Source organism: Hemitrygon akajei, chromosome 12 (genome assembly GCF_048418815.1).
Source record: "Hemitrygon akajei chromosome 12, sHemAka1.3, whole genome shotgun sequence".
Classification (NCBI taxonomy): Eukaryota; Metazoa; Chordata; class Chondrichthyes; order Myliobatiformes; family Dasyatidae; genus Hemitrygon; species Hemitrygon akajei.
The window spans coordinates 90,325,339-90,346,431 of record NC_133135.1 but is presented as its reverse complement, the minus strand read 5'-3'; the positions used below and the strand labels follow the sequence as shown (position 1 = coordinate 90,346,431).

The window sequence follows — 21,093 nt, the reverse complement described above, 5'->3', positions numbered from 1 at the left end:
AGAGCTATAGCCCTACAGGGCTGATGGTATATATTTGTATTTTCTTATTCTCATTTTTACACTGTAAATACTTTTGCAATTTTTCTAAAAGGTTTTAATCTCTGGCACACTTTATACTGGATGTGTCATTGTGGACTACTGTCTGATTTTTGAAGTCCACACCTTCATAAGGGTATGTGATTCTCACCAAAACTTGTGGTGTGACACTCTGCAAGGATCATATCAAGATTCATTTATTATCAAAGAATGTATAAATTATTCAATCCTGAGATTTGCTTGCTCACAGGTAACCACAAAGCAACAAACCTGAAAGAACCCAATTAAAGAAAACAAAAGAGTAAAAATAAAAAATAAAAGACAAACACTTGATGTGCAAGACAATGGGAAGGAAATCATGCAAACAATTGAAGTGAACAACAGCATTCTGACCCAAAACTGAGTCCTCAGATCTGTATTCCAGAGCAGCCTGGAGTCGACCCAAGGCCTTATTTATCAGTTCATCATATTAGTGGGCACGGAGTACAGCAGCTAGGACAGTCTTCATAGCCTCAGCACCATGAAGATGAACATTGTGGAGAACAAGTGAAATTGGCTTTCATCCCATCCAACACTGTCTTTTCAGGCTATTTGGGCCAGTGTTTGAATATACCCAATGATGGAACTGCGAAAGACTCCGGGCCTAGACCACACTGCCCAACGAATTAATCCAGGCCCAGATTCTATCTCCCCACCCTGAAGCCTCTCTCAAGCTCTTCAGATCAGCTTGGCTTCCAGAGCAATCCAACCTCGCTCCCAGGCCAGTTGAATGAGCATTGGAACTTCTCTGCCTGTGCCCCAACTTATTTTGGCACCCAGAGCAATCCAACCTCACACTTGGGCCAGCTGTATGGGCATCAGAACTCCATCTGCAACACCCCATGAACTTGGCTCATCCCACGAACTTGTCTCACATTTGCTCGTCCCTTCACTGTTTGTGGCGATACTGTTTCCAACAGTAAAGGTATTTTTAGTGGACTTCTTATCTTTTTGACTACCAGAAGCTGGTGCACACATTTAGTAGTGCCATCTTAACTGGAAGTTTTATATTAGGGAAAAGAAGGTGAAAATGAGTTCATCTATATTTAAAGTCTTGTATCTAAGTGATAATACCTGAAATACAACTTCAAATTTACTTCCATCTATCACAACAATAGGTATGTCGTAATGCAGTCTCACTAGCTCTCCATTCGGCCTTGGATCATCTAGACAATAGCAATACATACGTCAGGCTGCTGTTTATTGATCACAACTCAGCATTCAACACCATCATACCCTCAGTACTAATCAACAAGCTTCAAAACCTGGGCCTCGTACCTCCCTCTGCACTGGATTCTTGACTTCCACATCGGAAGAACACAGTCAGTGCAGATCAGAAATACCATCTCCTGTTTACTGACAATTAACACTGGTGCACCTCAAGGATGTGTGCTTGGCCCACTGCTCTACTCCCTCTATACCCAGGACTGTGTGGTTAGGCACTGCACAAACACAATCTATAAACTTGTCTATGACACAACTATTATTGGTAGAATTTCATATGGTGACTAGGTGTACAGGAGTGTGATTGATCAGCTGGTTGAGTGTCAGTAAGACCAAAGTAATGATTGTGGACTTCTTGAAGGGGAAGTCGAGGAAACGCGCATCAGTCCTTAACAAGAATCAACAGTGGAAAGGGTGAACAGTTTCAATTTCCTGGGTGTTAACATATCTGAAGATCTATGCTGGGCCCAACATATTGATGCAATTACAAAGAAGCACAACAGCACTATATTTCATTAGAAGTCACCAAAAACTCTCGCACATTTCTAGAGATGTACCGTGGAGAGCATTCTAATTGGTTGCATCACAGTCTGGTAAGGGGGGGGTAGGTTGGGGGTGAGAAGCTACTGCACAGGACTGGAAAAAGCTGCAGAATGTTGCAAACTCACTGCCATCATGGGCACTCGCCTCCCCAGCATCGAGGACATCTTCAAAAGGCGGTAACTTAAAAAGATGGCATCTGTCATTAAGAACTCCCATCACCGAGGCCATGCCCTCTTCTCATTGCCTTCATCCAGGAGGAGGTATAGGAACCGGAAGACTCGTACACTCAACATTTTAGGAACAGATTCTTCTCTACTGCCATCAGATTTCTGCATGTAAACTACCTCACTACTTTTCTTGTTTTTGCTTTCTATTTGCATTACTTATTTACGTAATTCAAGGTCATTAAATCTACTGGTCTCTACTATTTCAATTTCCACTGAATTCAGAAATTTGAAGTGTTTGTTTTAGTCTAGCCTATCAAACACAGATGTAAAATTTCAATATTGATGGAAAAAGCATTTGAAAAACAAGCTATGAAAGCTCAACAGATATAGTCCAAGGCACTGTGGAGATTCCAATTCTTATAACATTTTCAGTATTCTTTAATTATGAATGACCCAAAACAGAACAGAAACATTTAAATTACAGAGCTGATTTTTAAAATATTACATAGCACAAGAGATCATGAGCAGGATCATTACAGCCTGCCAGCTACAATATTTGTGGACATTCCTGAACCTACATTGGACAGTATTCTACCTACAAGAAGATCTTTTGGAAACTCTTGAGTTCCAATCTTCTCACTTTACACAGCTCCAACATGTTTTCCAGATAAACAACAATGAACTTGTATCATTTAACATAATAACTCATGGCTAGCAATCTGCTGCAAGCAAGTTTCTTGTTGCACCTGCGCATACATGTACTTGTGCATATGACAATAAACTCAACTTTGAGTTTGCTTTTCTGTACTTTGAGGACAACCATTAATCATTTTGCAGCAGCATCAGCTTTCAATCCACTAGCATTACCCTGAACTCTCAATCTCCTGTCACTTTAACTCTCCTACCCAATCACTTCTCTATCCTCATCCTCCTATTGTTTCAATAAAGTTCAGTGTAAGGATGAGGATCAGCAGAATGCCTAAACAGATCACCTGATAAAAGTTTCTGTTCTTTATAATTTAAGCTTAATTGTGGGTTGTCTTTTCTCACAAGTATATGCTGAACAAACTTAACAGCTTGTAAGAGTGGAAATTTGATTATCCAAAAACATATTTAAATGAATCACAAAATACCAAGTAAAAGTAGAAATAGTGTTTTATACCGAGATGACTATAGCTCACTTGTAACCCTGGATACAGCTGGCCTGAAGAATGTGCCCTTAAAGCAAGTCATGTGAAAAATTTTGACTGAGTGATTAAGTAACCTGATGCCCAAGTAAGACTTCTTTTTGCTTTGTTTATATTGTTTGAGCCCTCCTCCCCTGAAGTTTACAAGCTGTACTTTTTAAAAATCATTCCGAAGTTGCATTCTTCCAGTGACTGTTATTTACTGTTAGACAAAGAGAATTACTGGATGTTATCATAGAATGGAAAAATAAAGTAACTTCTTTTAAAATATGAAAATAAGATATTTTCTTAATTATGAAAAAGTAAACCCAAAATGATCTATTCTGCACTTGCTGGAATCTGTTACGATCTTGTCTTAATATTCGTGAATCTACACACTATCAATCATGAGAGTGATTGTACCTGTTGTCTGTTGCTTTGGCAGGCAGAACTCAAATGCTTAAACCATAGCATTGCATTCTCTCTATTACCAGCTTGGAATTTGTAAGAATTCCCTGAAAATGAAGATGAGAGGGGGGAAAATGATAGAGCAATGTTATTTTATTCTGACACAGTACTGAATTCAACTTCAACAGGTTTTCTTTTGCAGCGGGAAAACTGATTATCCCATTAAGAATTGGAAAGAACTTGAGTAATTATAAATACATAAAAACATTTCATTTGCCAGTACTCCGTTATGTAGGGACATTGAAACAGATATGAAGTGAGATGAAAATAGATCTTTTTCCACCCATTACTCACCCTTTTCAGAGTCTGTAAGCTGGAAAACATCTGGATGCTCTGGATCATCAGCCATCATTACCATCCAACCCACAACAGAAACACTCTTACTTAAACTTGATTTGAACTGAATAACAGAAAAGTTAAAAACATTAATAAGACTAGGATGATGGGATAAGCAGGGAAGGTGTATTGTTTAACAGTTTATTACTGAAAAAATTAAAACAATGCAAATTTTTTGAATTAAAGAAATGCAATTTTTTGTACACAGAAGGCTGGATTAATGTTTCTTACAGCACCAGTCCGGCTTGAAACAAAAAAAATTAACTTGCAGAAAAACATCTCAAGGTATTTCAAAAAAGGAAATGGATATTGATTCACAGGGGAGAAAGTGACTGACGGCTGATTGAAGAGATGAGTATGAAGAAAGTTTTACAAATACATGATAAAAGACTGTAAATATGCAAATATTAAAATTAATTGGTTAAATAAGAGGAACCCAGAATTTTTTATGTATTTGTTTTCTTCCAGATCTATGTGTACTGGCAAGGCCAATATTTATTGCCCAGCCTTAATGGTCTTCAAACTGAGTGAACATTTCAGAGGGTATTTAAGAGCATTCACACTTGTGGATCTGGAAACACATAAAAGACAGACTGAATAGGGACATCATATTTCCTCCAATGAAGCAGTTAAGTGTAAATTTTTTTGTGACAAACTAGTAGTTTTTTGTCTTTATGATGACTGTACTTTTAAATAATTAGAGATTATTTGCAGAATTTAAATTCTAGATTATGTGTATAATTTAAATTCCAGAGCCATCGAAAATTGAAGCTGGTTCTCTGGATTGTTCATTCAGCCCTTCCATTTACAGGTCTGGTAATTTAGCCATTACACAGCCATTGGACTCAGAATAGTAATAAACAAATTGACCAGATCTGGTGTATGACATGAACAAGGTGACATATAAGGAATGTTGACAATACAAAGATAGGCAATGAATTGCATTATAAGGATGGAAGATAAGGATAGCAGTGGCAAAGAAGCTAGTAAAAGATACCATTAAGCAAGGAGGGAAGGGGAAATATGAATATAAACTATAAAATAGAAAAAAAAGTGAAGTTATTCAATTTTCTTAAAATGGCAAGTAACAGGATGCAATCAGTAAAAAAGGAATTTGTGCCACCTTTGGACAGTACTTTGGTGGCACCATTCCTGGTATATGCATTCAGTTTTGATCTCCATATTTAGAGGCTGGTAGTGCAATGTAAGTTCTCTGGACTGATTTCTAGGACAACATGAATGACCCATAAATAGAGATTGTTGAAGACAATCAATTATTCATTGACGCTTGTATGAATGACAGCTGATATCAATGAAAAGTAAAAGATCTTGAGAGGAACTGGCTAGATAGATGCTGAGAATGCATGGAGTGGCTACACCAGCAGATTTAAACTCAGAATAGTCACCTGTTAGGTCCCAGATGAAGAAACGATTCTTTACTTGCAGAACAATAGATTACCACCATGACCACATATAAATTGATATTCATATATATTCAAGAATATCAGGACTTTGACTAGGCCACTCAAGGACATCAATTTTCTTCATTTGAAGCCACTCTATGGTTGCTCTGGCAGTGTGCTTTGGGTTGTTGTGCTGCTGGAAGATCAACTTTCTCCCCCATTTAAGCTTTCTAGCAAAGACAAACAGGTTTTTATCCAGTATCTCTCTGTCTTTAGCAGCATTCATCTTCCCATCAATCCTGATCATATTTCCAGTCCCTGCTTCTGAAAAACATCTCCAAAGCATGGCGCAGCCTCCACCATACTTTACAGTAGGGTTGGTGTTACCTGGCTGACGCACAGAATTAGATTTACACCACACGTACTGTTTAGTGATAAGGCCAAAAGGTTTCATTTTCATCTCATCCGACCACAAGACCTTCTTCCACATCTTCACAGTAATTTCTAAGTGATGCTTTGCAAAGTCTTTACAGGCAAGGGTATGCTTTTGTTTTAGTCAGGGCTTTTTCCTTGCCACTCTTTCTTAAATACCCTTTTGTACTAGGCCTTAGAGATTATGGAACCATGAACTTCATCTCCAGTTGTAGCCACTGACTTTTGTACCTCACTTTGAGTGACTGTTGGTGTCACAGCAGCCTCTCATACAAATGCTATTCTTCTCCAGCAACTAAGTTCAGGTGGGCAGACTGACCTAAACATTGTGGCTGTGGTTTCATATTTTTTCCTTTTTTCATGATGGATTGTACTGAGCTCCGAGATATGTGCTTTGAGATGGTCCTGTACCCTTCCCCAGATTTGTGCTTCTCTATTATCATTTCCTTGACTTGTCTTCATTTTAGTTTCATATGTTGAAAAGCTACCATACTATTGGACCTTACAGAGAGAGGGGAGTGGGTATTTATTCTTATGAATTAATTGAAAACAGGTGATCATCCAATTTTCTACATCAATAAATTGGGTGACAAACAAGAGAAACTTGCAGCTCTGGAATCCAAGCAACACACACAAAATGCTGGAGGAACTCAGCACGCCAGACAGCATCTATGGCAGGGGTGTCAAACTCATTTTAGGTCACGGACCGGATTGGGCAAAATGCAGCTTCATGCGGGCCGGATCAGTCGGGCGCGTGCGAACGCAGCTTTCATTGCCTCCATTTTTTCAGCCTGTTCTCATGTGTCTCAGTCTCTGCTATAACTACAAAGTGTTTCACTTCACAAATTCCTTATGAAGAAGACTGCTGAGCAAGTATTATTTTTATGATTGGTATTAACTTACAATCATAGGCTTCATATCGCTGGGCCATTAATAATTGAAATAATAGATCTATCTAAAATGATCTCGCGGGCCGGATATAATTGTATGCCGGGCCGGATATGGCCTGCGGGCCTTGAGTTTGACACCTATAATCTGTGGGAAAAAGTACAGTTGATGTTTCAGGCTGAGACCCTTTGGCAGGACTGGTGAAAAAAAGATGAGTAGATTTAAAAGATGGGGGAGTGGCGAGGGAAACACAAGGTGATGGGTGAAATCAGGAGGGGGAGGGATGAAATAAAGAACTGGGAAGTTAATCGGTGAAAGAGATACAGGGCTGAAGAAGGGGAGCCTGATAGCGAGGACAGAAGGCCATGGAAGAAAGAAGAGGGGGGAGGAGCACCAGAGGGAGGTGATGGGTAGGTAAGGACAAGATGAGAGAGGGAAAAGGGGATGGGGAATGGTGAATTGGGGGGGGGGGGTCATTACCGGAAGTTTGAGAAATCAACGTTCATGTCATCAGATTGGAGGCTACCCAGATGGAATGTAAGGTGTTGTTCCACCAACCTGAGTGTGGCCTTATCATGACAGTAGACATATCGGAATGGGAATGGGAAGTGGAATTAAATAGTTGGGCACTGGGAGATCCCACTTCTTCTGGCAGATGGCGAAGCGGTCTCCCAATCTATGTCGGGTCTCACCAATATACAGGAGGCCACATCAGGAACTCCGGACCCAGTATATGACGCCAACAGACTCACAGGTGAAGTGTCTTGTTCAGCTGCACGCATCTCTTCCATTTCATGCATGTCTGCTCTTACCCCATCACCTTACCAGGGATAGGGTTCCTTTTGTCCTCACTTGCCACCCAACCAGCTTCTGCGTCCAGCACATAATTCTCCAGAACTTCCCCCAACTCCAATGGGATCCCACCATCAAGCTCAAGTTTCCCTCCCCCCACACATTCAACTTTCTCAGGGATCACTCCCTACAAAACTCCCTTGTCCATTCGTCCCTCCCTACTAATCTCCCTCCTGGCACTTGTAAGCAGAACAAGTGCTACACCTGCCCCTACACCTTCTCCCTCACTACCATTCAAGGCCCCAATCAGTCCTTCCAGGTGAGGTGACTCTTCACCTGTGAGTCTGTTGGGGTCATATACTGACGTGATGAGGCCACACACAAATTGCAAGAACAACACCTTATATTCCATCTGGGTAGCCTCCAACCTGCTGGCAAGAACATCAATTTCTCTAACTCCCAGTAATGGACTCCATGTCCTCTCACCATTCTTCATCCCCTTTTCCCTCTCTCACCTGCCCATCACCTCCCTCTGGTGCTCCTCCACCCTTTTCTTTCTTCCACGGTCTTCTGTCCTCTCCTGTCGGACTCCCCCCTTCTCCAGCTCTGTATCTCTTTCACCAATCAACTTCCCAGCTCTTTACTTCATCCCTCCCCCTCCCGGTTTCACCTATCACCTTGTGTTTTCCTCTCCCCTTCCCCACTTTAAATCTACTTCTCAGCTTAATTTCTCCAGTCCTGCTGAAGGGTCTCTGCCCTAAATGTCAACTGTACTTTGTTCCATAGATGCTGCCTGACCTGCTGAGTTCCTCCAGCATTTTGGGTGTGTTGAAAAACTTGGGTGAGTTGGTAACTGTTGGCCAGAAAGAACTGCAGTCTACGAATTAATGAAATCAAATGAATCAAGAACAGTGGAAGCAGACACCAGTTATCTTTGCTCTTGCCATGTGCTTGGGGATGGAGGCTGCCATTTTATGAAGATGTTGCATTCTCCATTTTGTGAATTAGTTGCTTGGCTTGATTAGTGTTTTAAAGTTGACACAATGATGCCTCAGGTAATCTGCTGAACTAGGGATCATTTCCAAATAAGAAGTTATTTGTGAGATGTTCTTTAGTTGGATATAACATATAGTTTTTTTGACTGTTAGGGTCTGAATCTGGTTGTTGGTTGAGAACAAAGAACCATAAATTAACAATTTTCACTTGCTGGGAAGAGGGCAATAAATGGATGCTGGCTTGGAGCAGAGCCAATAAAATGGTGTTAAATGTCAGGCATATGACTTACAGCCAATGACATTCGAATGTAATGTTTGAATTGGTAAGGAATAATATAAAAGCAGATGTTTCAAGTGTGCTGGTAGTGGTAACTGTAGGACACCAACTATCATGGAAGTGAAGTACCACACGGACATGTGGAAATTCGAAACAGGATGACAGGGAAAATGTGGCCAGCAGTAGAAACTGCTTTTAACCTGGTATTATATTTTCTGTTCTTTGACTGTTCATTGGAGATCAGAAAAACTTAGTAGGTGTGCACACAAGTGTTTGGTTGTGTAAGTTCACATGTTCTTCTGTTGAGACAATAAGGGTACTTATTGGTAAATATAGATTCTTTCTGTGCTCACTGATCATTATTACAAGGGGTGATTCTTGTAACAGTCACGTAATGCAGTTTATTGCACCTGATGAAAGTTAGTACAGTAACTACAAAGGGGTTGAATCTTTTACAGCCTCACAATTTTGGTTTTTAAGTTTTATAAAGTGGTTGACAGGTTTTATAATTTTTCTTTTGATTTGACAAGATGCATAATGGTTTGTCAATTAGCTCAAAATTCCTACTTCAATATATTTTAAATTTAGAAAATGAGACAGTAAAATGTGAAAATAGTTGTGGGGCTGAATAGTTTTTCAAAGTACTGTATCATGTGAGAAAGCCCACCTCCGAGGCATCAGGGTGGCATTCTCAAAAATGTATATATTATTTACTCATATACATATATATTATTATTCTCATACTCCAGCCCCCTTTTGGAAAATTAGTAAACACTCTTCCAGAAGTATGAAACCAAAAGAGAGCCATACATGAGGTTCTCATGAGAAAGGGAAATAGGTTAAATCGGAAGTAGCTCTTTTTATAAAAAAGTATTTTAAACTCTCAGTTGCTATAGTTCAGGGGTGTCAAACTCATTTTAGGTCACGGGCCGTATTGAGCAAAATGCAGCTTCACGCGGGCCGGATCAGTCGGACGCGTGCGAATGCAGCTTTCGTTGCCTCCGTTTTTTCAGCCTGCTCTCATGTGTCTCAGTCTCTGCTATAACTACAAAGTGTTTAACTTTACAAATTCTGTTTCCTATGAAGAAGACTGCCGAGCAAGACTGCCGAATAAACACTAAAAACCCTGAAAACCTGGTACCTGAATAAACTCGGCATTAGCCATATCATACGCCATAGGCGCTTCGATTACTGGGGCCAGCTTTAATAGTAATTAGATATTATCTCGCGGGCCAAAGGCAATTCCACCGCGGGCCGGATTTGGCCCGCGGGCCTTGAGTTTGACATATATGCTATAGTTCATCAGGTGTCAACTTCATTTCACATAAGGCACTCAGCCCCTGAAGAATCTTATCCATTTGCAGAGAATGGAAAGTATCAAATACTATAACTGTTTCTTTAAAGAAGCGATCTTCAAAACCCAAGTAAACACTATAACCTCCTCACCAGTGCTTGTCCGCCAGTTTGGCTTGTCAGCTAACAGCCATGTGACTCAGTGGTGAGCAGACCTTCTCCTTCGGTTGTCCATTGGAATCCGGTGACGACATCCACTCCTTTAACGGTGACTTTGATGACTATACAGTCCTATCCTGGACCCACAGGTTCTATTGCAGGTGGGACATGTATATATGGTAATGGTGGTGGTAGTGATGGCAACCATGGCTGCATTTCTCCTGGCTCTCTTCCGCTGTCTTCTGAGCAGACCACTTTTCTAAACAATATACATCTATGTTTGGTATGATTTTGGGTTCAACCAAACAAGAATGTTGGGAATTCCAATTAAAAGCTACTTGATTTGAGCAAATGCTGTGTAAGTACTGCCCATAGACAATTATCAGTCAAAAAGAAATAGTACACTAGTTTAAAATTATGAAGAAGGTATATTTGCTAATTTCAGTTTTATCAAACAGAAAAAAAATAAAAGGGCTCATTACAATTAATCCAGTCTAAATGTGCACATAAATGTGGAGCTTACGTCTGTCGTAGTTGGGTATACCACTTTATTCATGGCGCTGAATTCTCATCACCAATCACACGTAGAACTTCCCTTTTTGGATTCCTTTGTCTTGCATTAAGGTCTTTCTTTCAGATTTGATCATCCAGGTGTCTTCCCTGATCTGCTCCCCTCTGCATTTTCCGTCAAAAGATCATGAACCTGACTACTCTCTGTTTGACCAGCTCTCTCAACAATCTTCTCTCCATCCCAGCATCCTGATTTGCTGACACAACATTTCTAAATTGAGTAACATGGCTCCTTATCTTTAGTCAAAACCAAAACTCCCAGCTGGACACACTGCTTTTACAGAAAACTGCTAAAATAAAATACCTCACAGCATAACAGTAAAAATCTTAACCAGTGCATTAAATTCTTCCCCCCCCACCACCAAAAATAGTCAAGTCCTCATGACTTTGGAACTTACTAAACCATTATTAATAACACAGTATTCAAAAGAATTTTGTGATTTCAGGCCCCCCCCCCCCCATCCACTTGTAAATGGCAGTAACATATTTCACTATTGGGATGGAGCAACACACTGTTTCCCTGGTACATCATATGCCAGCCTATCTGGAGGTTTCCTGACTGTCTGAGACCTTCTTATCTCATCGTCAGCTTCTTTAGCCTCAGGCACTTCTTGTGACTGTTCCTTTTTACTTTGGGTGCACCCCCCCCCCCCCACAGGTCTATCACTCGTACCTTCTGATGACTCAGGTCCCTGGCCACCTGATTGAACTCAGCTTCATCCCCAATTATATTGGAGCCCAGTTTCTCCTCACTGTCTATTATCAGATTCTCCACTGGTAGTCCTCTCCATTACCTCCGAGTCAGGGTTGGGGACTTCAGTAATCTCTTCATCAGTTCTTGGAGAGTTTGCATAAGGTAAAGCATACCATACTCCCATCTCCTTATCCTCTGAGTCTGCACAGTACTCAGTGGTTGGTGCCTTTTCAGGTCTTTCCACTGAAATCACACTGTTGTCAGCTGGTTGCCTTTCTGTTCTCCTCCTTCTGTGCAGAGTTCTCTCACTCGGTGTAAGTTCCATGTAATTCCTGGCCCAGGGGTAGAAGTCGATTCTGATGGAGAATTTTGACAGTACCATTCCTATCCTCTGGCTTCATCTGGAAAACTGATACATTTGGCATCTGACTCTCCACCATATAAAGCATAGACACCCAGTGGTTGGCCAACTTATGCTTCCCTGGTCGCACAAATTTCTTACTAAAGCTTGGTCTTGGCATCAGTTGAGAGGACCTAATCTTTTGATTATATCTCCTCTTGTTTCCTTGGTTTTGCTTGATAGTAGAAACTGCTGTTAGCTCATAAGCTTTTGCAGTTCTTTCTTTATGTCAGAAACATACTTGAGATACACCTTCTGCAGCAAATCTTTGCTGCTGGCTTCAAAGCAAAGATCTACAGGTAATCTCGCGTCATACCCAAACATCAAATAATATGGTGGGTAGCCAGTAGCTTCATTTTGTGTACAGATGTAGCAGTGTACCAAATGCCCAATATGCTGATTCCACTTGTTCTTTTTGTTGGCATCCAGGGTTCCAAGCATGTCTAGCAATGTACAGTTGAACCTTTAAGGTTGAGGATCACCCTGAGGGTGATATGGCATGGTCCTTGACCTCATCTCCAAGCATGCCCAGTAACTCAAGTATGAGCCTACTCTTACAATCTCTTCAGTGATCACTGTGTATCCTCCTTGGGAGCCCATAATGAATAAAATACTTCTCCCATAACATCTTGGCAATTGTGAATGCTCTCTGATCCTTTGTGGTGAAGGTTTGAGTATATCTGGTGCAGAGATCAGTGATGACCAAGACATTTGCAGCATTGCTAGAATCAGGCTCTATGGAGAGGGAATCCATACACACTAAATCAAGTGGTCCCATACTCTGTAAGTGAGATAATGGAGCAACTCTCGTAGGCAGCGTCTTCCTCTGGATTCACAACTTAACAGTTCTCTTCATCATCGTCAGTTGGGGAAGTAGATCTAGGTTTAGGGGGTTAATTGGTTTTTTTTGTTGTTTGTGTAAAGGGGTGGGGAGTGTTTTGGGTGATTACCATGGCAGCTTATTCTTTTGCGTTACGGATTGGCCAGACTTACTTTTCATTGTGCGTTATTGTGTGTAACTTGTGCCCTCACACTGTTTTGGATTGTAGGCCCTGTGTGTCTTTTGATATGGTTAACATGAGTGCTGCTGATGGAGGCCACCCTGTGAGATTTATTTCTTGGAAAGTAAAGGGGCTCAATGGTCCTGTTAAAAGAGCTAAAGTTTTCTCTCATCTGAAACAATTAAAAGCAGATATACTATATCTACAAGAGACACATTTAAGAGTGAAAGACCATATGATAGTGATAGGCATCCGTTAGTCTCATGAGACCATGGATTTGCACCTTGGAAAGTTTCCAGGGCGCAGGGCTGGACAGGGTTGTATGGGAGACCAGCAGTTGCCCAAGCTGCAAGCCCTCCCCTCTCCACGCCACCAGTGTTGTCCAAGGGAAGGGCACTAAGACCCAAGCAGCTTGGCACCGGTGTCGTCGCAGAGCAATGTGTTGTTAAATGCCTTGCTCAAGGACACAACGTGCTGCCATAGCTGAGGCTCAAACCAGTGACCTTCAGATCACTAGACCAATGCCTTATCCACTAGGCCACACGCCAACATGGAAGACCATAATAGACTTCGTAAAGCATGATTAGTCAGGTTTTTCATTCCATATTTAATAGTAGGTCCAGGTTGGTGGTAATATTAATCATCAAAAGTATGCTGTTTACACCATCTAATGTAATCAGTGACCCTAATGGTTGCTTTTGTTATAGTCTCTGGATCTCTCTTTCAGATACCTGTCATTTTAGTAAATGTTTCTGCCCCTAATTGGGATGGCTTCCACTTTGCAAATAAGGCTTTGTCATTAATACCAAACCTGAATACCCATCTTTTCAGGAGATTTGAACTGTGTTATTGACCCACTGCTTGATAGGTCTAGCTCTAGGGGAATATCTTCTGGCATGGCAAAGGCCTTCTCGATGTTTATGCAACAAAATGCTTATATGGTTATGGAGAATTTAGATCAGGCTCTTGGGCAGGAAGAGATTAATAATGCCATTATGGCTACGCAGAGTGTAAGTCCCCAGGTCCTGATGGTTATCCGATAGAATTTTATAACAAATTTAAGGATAAGCTCATACCAGTCCTTCTAGAAGTGTTTCAGGAATCTTTGGAGCATGGTTCCTTACCCCCTACTCTTTCACAGGCATCTATTTCACTTCTTCTTAAAAAGGACAAGGACCCAACTCAATGTGGATCATATCGCCCCATCTCACTTTTGAATGTGGATGTGAAAATTTTGGCTAGAGTGCTTGCGTGCCATTTAGAATGCCCCCTTCCCAAGATAATCTCAGATGATCAAACAGGTTTTATTAAAAATTGCCATTCTTTTTTTAATATCCGTCAACTGGCTGTTGTGGTTTATTTACCCAGTGATTCTCCAAGTCCGGAGGTTGTTATCTTGATGCAGAGAAGGCGTCTGATAGAGTGGAGTGGGTATACTTGTTCAGTGTTTTAGAGAAATTTGGATTTGGCAGAATATTTGTAGCCTGGGTTAAGCTATTATATCACTCACCTTTAGCGTGTATACAGACAAATTATTTTCGATCTGACTATTTCCCATTAACATGTGGCACTCGCCAAGGCTACCCATTGTCCCCTCTTCTTTTTTGCAATTGCAATTGAGCCTCTTTCTATTGCACTTAAGTCAACTACATTATTTCAAGGTGTTAGGAGAGGGACATGGAACACCGTGTATCCCCATATGCTGACGACCTCTTACTTTATGTTAGCGACCCTGTAGGTAACAGTCCTGCTATTGTGTCATTATTAGGTCAATTTGGAGCCTTCTCTGGCTATAAACTGAATCTTCAAAAAAGCAAATGCTTTCCCATTAATAACTTGGCCCTACAGACCCGACAGGAATCTTTGCCTTTTCCTGTATCTCAAGATGGTTTTGTATACCTAGGAATACACATTACGCGCTCTTTTACATCTCTGTTTGAAGCTAACTACAAGCCTCAGGTTAGCCAAATGAAGGCTGATTTTGAGAGATGGTGCAGTTTACCCTTTACTATAGTTGGGAGAATTCAATCAGTGAAAATGACTATACTTCCCAGATTTCTTTACTTGTTCCAGTGCTTGCCAGTTTTCTTATCTAAGTTATTTTTCAAATCAGTCAACCAAGCTATAAGGTCCCAAGGGTTATTTAGTGTCAGTTAGTCAAATGTTTTTCTTAGTATATAGTACATATTTTATCTTTCTATGCATATAAAACACTTAAGAAACATACGTATTTCAATAATTAAACCACTGCATTGCTTAGTAATAATTGTAGCTTTCATTGGGGCAGGGTCTTTCACATGCTCCATTAAAATTGTTCCGATTGTTGACCAACTGTAGCCTAACGCTTTTCCAATGACCGATGGTTTTTCACCTCTTTCCGATCGCTTTATTACTTCCACCTTATTTTCAATCGTGATTGTGATTATTTTCGTGAACAGAAACACCGTAGATTCAGAGCTGCACCGCCAGGTCCTAATGTCCACCGCACTGAGCATGTTAAATAAAGTCTGGGGTTCCGCTGGGTCCTAAAGACCGCCACACTGAGCCAGTTTAAATAAAGGACTTGAGCATCCGCGTTTTTTGGTATCCACGGGGGGTCTCGGAACCAATCCCCCGCAGATAAGGAGGGCCTACTGGGCTGCCCTGGTATGTTCGGGAAGGGCGGGTGGGGGGAGGTTTGTTTAGGGGTAATGTAGGAGGAAATGGAGGAAAATGCAATCCATTATGTATTCTGTATTGTGTCATTCCTTCAATAAACATATATTTTTAAAAAACAGTACTCTTCAACCTCAGACTTCATTTGGAGCCTATAGAACCAATCTTGGACCAATTCGTAGGGTCTTGTCAAACTGCTAAAATAAAATACCTCACATATATTAGTAGAAGTTTTAACCAGGGCATTATGCTCTGAAAGTGGTGTAGACTCTTAGGGCCACCTAAGTCATAAAATTGTTTAGCATCAATGTACTGATGCTTCCCATCACCATGGAGTCACACAGAACAGAAACTAACCCTTCAGCTCACAATGTCTCTCATGCTCAGCTAAACAGTTTCCATTTGCCAGTATCAAACTTGTATCTTGCTATACCTCATCTATTTAAATGCCATTATTATATCTGATTCCAACCACTGATATCAACCACTCATTGTGCATAAAAATTACTCCACAGATCCTCTTTAAAATTCCTTCCTCTCATCTTAAGCCTATGTCCTTTCATTTTAATCTTGATACCCCTACATTGGAAAAAAGATTTTTACTATCCATCCTATTTATGCCTCTCATAATCTTATATATTTCCATCAGATCACACCTCAGCCTCCTTCACTTCTCAACATAGCTAATCTCTCCCTATAACTAAAGCCCTCCAATCCAAGCAAAATACTGGTTAATATTCTCTGCACTCCCTCCAAAATAGTCACATCTTTCTTTCAATGTGACAAACATAACTCCACATATTTCCAAACACATATTTAAAACCACAAGTAACATCCTAACTCTCATATTCTGTTCTGTGTCTTATGAAAGGAACCATGCAATTTGCCGTCTTCACTATCCTATTGACTTTGGCTGTTTCTTTCAGAGAACTATGGCTTTGAACCTCCAGGTCTCTCTGTTCATCAACATTCATTAGTGCCCTACCATTTACAGCATACGTCCTACCTCTATCTGACTTCCCAAAATGTGTCATCTCACACTCATCAGGACTAACTCCATTTGCCAATGCTCCATTTAACTTTTCTTCTGATCTATATCCTGCTGTATTATATAGATCAGGTTTCTTTGCTATCCACAACCACTAATTTTTGTATAATTCGCAAAATTATTGATCATTCCTCTAACATTTGCATCCAAGTTATTAATTTATAGTGCAAACAGCAACAATCCTAGCAGTAGTCACCACTGTATGCCACTTGTTGCAGACTTCCAATCAACAAAACACCCTTCCATTACTACCTTCCTCCTCCTATCACCAAGCTAATTTTGGACTCAATATGGCAGCTTGCCTGGAATCCCATGGGCCTTAAATTTCGGGACCAGCCTACCGTGTAGGGCCTTGTCAAGTACAAATCCTTAAGTGTGATGAAGATGCCTGCCAGAATCAGTTTAATCTGCATGTTAATCAGGGTCCTATCAGTTATCTCCTAAGATATGAAATCACCAAACATGAATGCAGAATGTTCTCTAATCTTTTTGAGCAAGTTCAATACTTAGAAGACATAGGAGGAACAGAGAGATATAACTGTCCTCCTTATTCAGCGTACCAAACTACAGATCATCCTTGTTTATGTAACTATTGAGACGGTTACTTACATATTACTTTAAACCTCAAACAGAAGACACTAGTAACTATTTTAATGAATTGTGTATTCAGAAAATGCCTGCTACACTTCAGTCAGCCAACAAGAGAATGGTAAACAAGGAGAAAACAATGCATGGATGTGTGAAAAAAGTCAGAGAATTGGACAAATAGGATTGTTTTCCAAAAGAGCTGTTTTGGTAGACTATATTCCTCCTTTAGTGCTGAACTCTTTTAAAATTCTAAAGATGAAGTTACTTAGATAATATAATATAATAACAATTCCATCTTGATTTCTCTAAAAATTACATTGATTCCTGAATATGTTAACAACCAAATAAACTGCTGTAAAGCTAGGGTTATTTTTTCTATTTGAAGCGACTTATACATTTCAATAAGTTACTTCTTGAGATGAGGTGACTTGATAGAAGTGTATAAAATTATGAGAGGCATAAGGGCAGCCAGCACCTTTTTCCCAGGTCAACAACAGTGAATACCAGAGGATATCTGTGAGTGGAGGGAAATTTAAGGGAGAAGTCTGAGGTAGACATTTTATACAGATAATGGTGGCTGCCTGGAATGCATTGCTGGAATGGTGGAAGAGGTTGATTCAAAAGGGGCATTTAAAAGATTCTTAGATAAGTCATGGTGTAAGAAAAAAGTAAGATTATGAGCAGTATTGGAGTAAAGGGGTGCGTTAATTGTCAAATAGGTTTATATTGGTTGGCACAACATCATAATGTTCCATTGAATTAAAAGAATTAAAAGGCCTTGAGTAAAGAATCTTTGTCTTGATAGTCCACAGTATTTTCCTCAGTTTGTTTGTTACTGATGCCAGATGATAGAACTTGTATCTGAGTCACAGATAGTTGTTTAACTAATTAATTTCAAATTTAATACAAGTGTTGACTGTATCTTCATTAATTAAGATTATTTGGTTAAATTATGTAATGGGGAAGTCACTCAATGAAACTTATAAGTACCAATGGTCACCAACAATGAAAACATATGAAGTTTTTGTTGATACTGTAAATTTACTTTTAATCCTTCATCATCAAATATTACTTGTAGCTTCCATAGCAATAGGAGAGTCAGCAAATCTGTTACATTGCATCAATATAATTTGAAGTACAGATGTTCTCCCTTAAGATCTGTTACACAAAGCTTTCCAATGGGAGTGCCTACTGTGATTGACAAAGACTGATGATGTTTACTACAGCAGACTGCTTTCACTGGATTCTTAGCAGCTTGAAAACAAACCAGGTTCTGTGAAGAGAGATACTTACATGTTTTCTTTCTGTCGGTTTTAAAGATTTGGCTGAATAGTAATATAGTTTTGTTCCACATAGTGCCACCCAATACTTGGTCCATGATGCAACCTTAACAAAAAAACATGACTTGTAATTAATATGATTACTGAACATATGCATTAGTGAGTATAGACCTCAGAGGGATTTAGATCCGTAATTAGGGATGTGTGAAATCTGCAGAGCTAAGTTATTTCATTGACTTTACATTGATGCTATATACTTGAACTGTACTTTTTCAATCAGATTTCAATTTATGACTGATTCGATCAGGATCTTAATTGTTTCATTTAAATGGACAAAAACTGCTTGAAACAATTAATTCCCAGTCACTAGGTGATGAACTTACACAATTAAAAAAAGTCCTGCCTAATTCCTACTCTCTCCAGCACTTTTTAACACTTCCCTGATGACACCAGCTGGAATTTTCCAATTAAAAGCCCCAGGTTCCATTCACAACTACCGGCTTTCATCCATGTAACCCTGTGGAAGTTTAGCACTCCCAAACATCTATATAAGGTGGTCATCAGTGATGGGATAAGTGCACCCCACTCATCTTGGAGTCCAGCTGGGAAGCCCAAAATTTCAACAATTTACTTGCAAAGACTTGGAAAACTGCTTGCTGAACCTGAATCACGCAATCTTGGAATAAATCCAGCAGCTCATTTGTTTTAATGGAGAAAATCAACAAGGGATAAATGAAAGTTAATTTTCTTTTCATTGCATTAATAGACAGACAGACAGACAGGCATACTTTATTAATCCCGAGGAAAATTGGGTTTCGTTACAGCCATACCAACCAAGAATAGTGTAGAAATATAGCAACATAAAACCATAAATAATCGAATAATAATAAGTTAATCATGCCAAGTGGAAATAAGTCCAGGACCAGCCTATTGGCTCAGTGTGTCTGACACTCTGAGGGAGGAGTTGTAAAGTTTGATGGCCACAGGCAGGAATGACTTCCTATGACACTCAGTGTTACATCTCGGTGGAATGAGTCTCTGGCTGAATGTACTCCTGTGCCTAACCAGTACATTATGGAGTGGATGGGAGTCATTGTCCAAGATGGCATGCAACTTGGACAGCATCCTCTTTTCAGACAACACCGTCAGAGAGTCCAGTTCCACCCCCACAACATCATTGGCCTTATGAATGAGTTTGTTGATTCTGTTGGTGTCTGCTACCCTCAGCCTGCTGCCCCAGCATACAACAGCAAACATGATAGCACTGGCTATCACTGGCTATCACTGGCATGATAGACTCGTAGAACATCCTCAGCATCATCCGGCAGATGTTAAAGGACCTCAGTCTCCTCTGGAAATAGAGACGGCTCTGACCCTTCTTGTAGACAGCCTCAGTGTTCTTTGACCAGTCCAGTTTATTGTCAATTCGTATCCCCAGGTATTTGTAATCCTCTACCATGTCCACACTGACCCCTTGGATGGAAACAGGGGTGACTGGTGCCTTAGCCCTCCTCAAGTCCACCACCAGCTCCTTAGCCTTTTTCACATTAAGCTGCAGATGATACTGCTCACACCATGTGACAAAGTTTCCCACCATAGCCCTGTACTCAGCCTCATCTCCCTTGCTGATGCATCCAACTATGGCAGAGTCATCAGAAAACTTCTGAAGATGGCAAGACTCTGCGCAGTAGTTGAAGTCCGAGGTGTAGATGGTGAAGAGAAAGGGAGAAAGGACAGTCTCCTGTGGAGTCCTAGTGCTGCTGACCACTTTGTCTGACACACAGTGTTGCAAGCGCACGTACTGTGGTCTGCCAGTCAGGTAATCAATAATCCATGACACTAGGGAAGCATCCACCTGCATCACTGCAATAGAATTGATTTTAAATTATTTTAATTGTTTCTCAGCATTTTAAACACTCAAGAAGCTTTTTAAATATAGCACTTTTAATAACTTTTGAGCATTTTGGGAAGCTTATGATTGTCAGACATTCAGTCTCCTTGGGAGTTTTGTCAGTTGACAAAGACTTCAGGTGTGCCTTAACCAAGTGTCATAGAAACTCTGAGGGCAGGACCTGTCAGTTTTGACTGTAAAGGCCCTTTGCTTTAGTTTAATGTTGGGTACCCACTAACCAGTGGAAGATAATAGAAAACTCTAGGCTTTGAATGCAGGTGATTGGTAGGCTGCTTGCTAATCAGTGGAAAATTGACGTCATGCTCTTGGCATTTTTCTCAAGTGAAGGTGCCCAGTGCTACCCTGTAGTTCCTTGGTAGAAGATGACTGAGAGAAAACTTTGTAATACAGGTTTCCCCCGCAATCCGAAGGTAGAGTGTTCCTATGTAACCTTTCATAAGCAGAAATGTCGTAAATCGAAGAAGCAATTACCATTAATTTATATGGGAAAAATTTTTGAGCGTTCCCAGACCCAAAAAAAACCTACCAAATCAAAGCAAATAACACATAAAACCTAAAATAACACTAACATATAGTAAAAGCAGGAATGTTATGATAAATTTACACCCAATATAAAGTAGAAATATTGTAGGTATGGTGTAGTTTCACTTATCAAACTCGGGAAGGCAGCGAGCCAAAATTGATTTGGAGAAAAAAAATCGTACGTGCATACGTACGCACATACATG

The 21,093-nt window shown here is 40.3% G+C and overlaps 1 protein-coding gene across 6 annotated transcripts in view; it reads right to left on the bottom strand.

The window, feature by feature from the left end:
* The window catches only part of ralgps2 (Ral GEF with PH domain and SH3 binding motif 2), a 516,901-nt gene that overhangs the window by 18,276 nt on the left and 477,532 nt on the right, over positions 1-21,093 (bottom strand). For all 6 annotated transcript variants that reach the window (XM_073063652.1, XM_073063657.1, XM_073063658.1 and 3 more), the window contains 3 exons: positions 18,468-18,560; positions 3,938-4,043; positions 3,599-3,690 (listed from right to left, as the gene is read on the bottom strand). In XM_073063652.1, the coding sequence (XP_072919753.1) occupies positions 3,599-3,690; positions 3,938-4,043; positions 18,468-18,560 (291 nt within the window). The remainder of the gene's footprint in view (positions 1-3,598; positions 3,691-3,937; positions 4,044-18,467; positions 18,561-21,093) is intronic.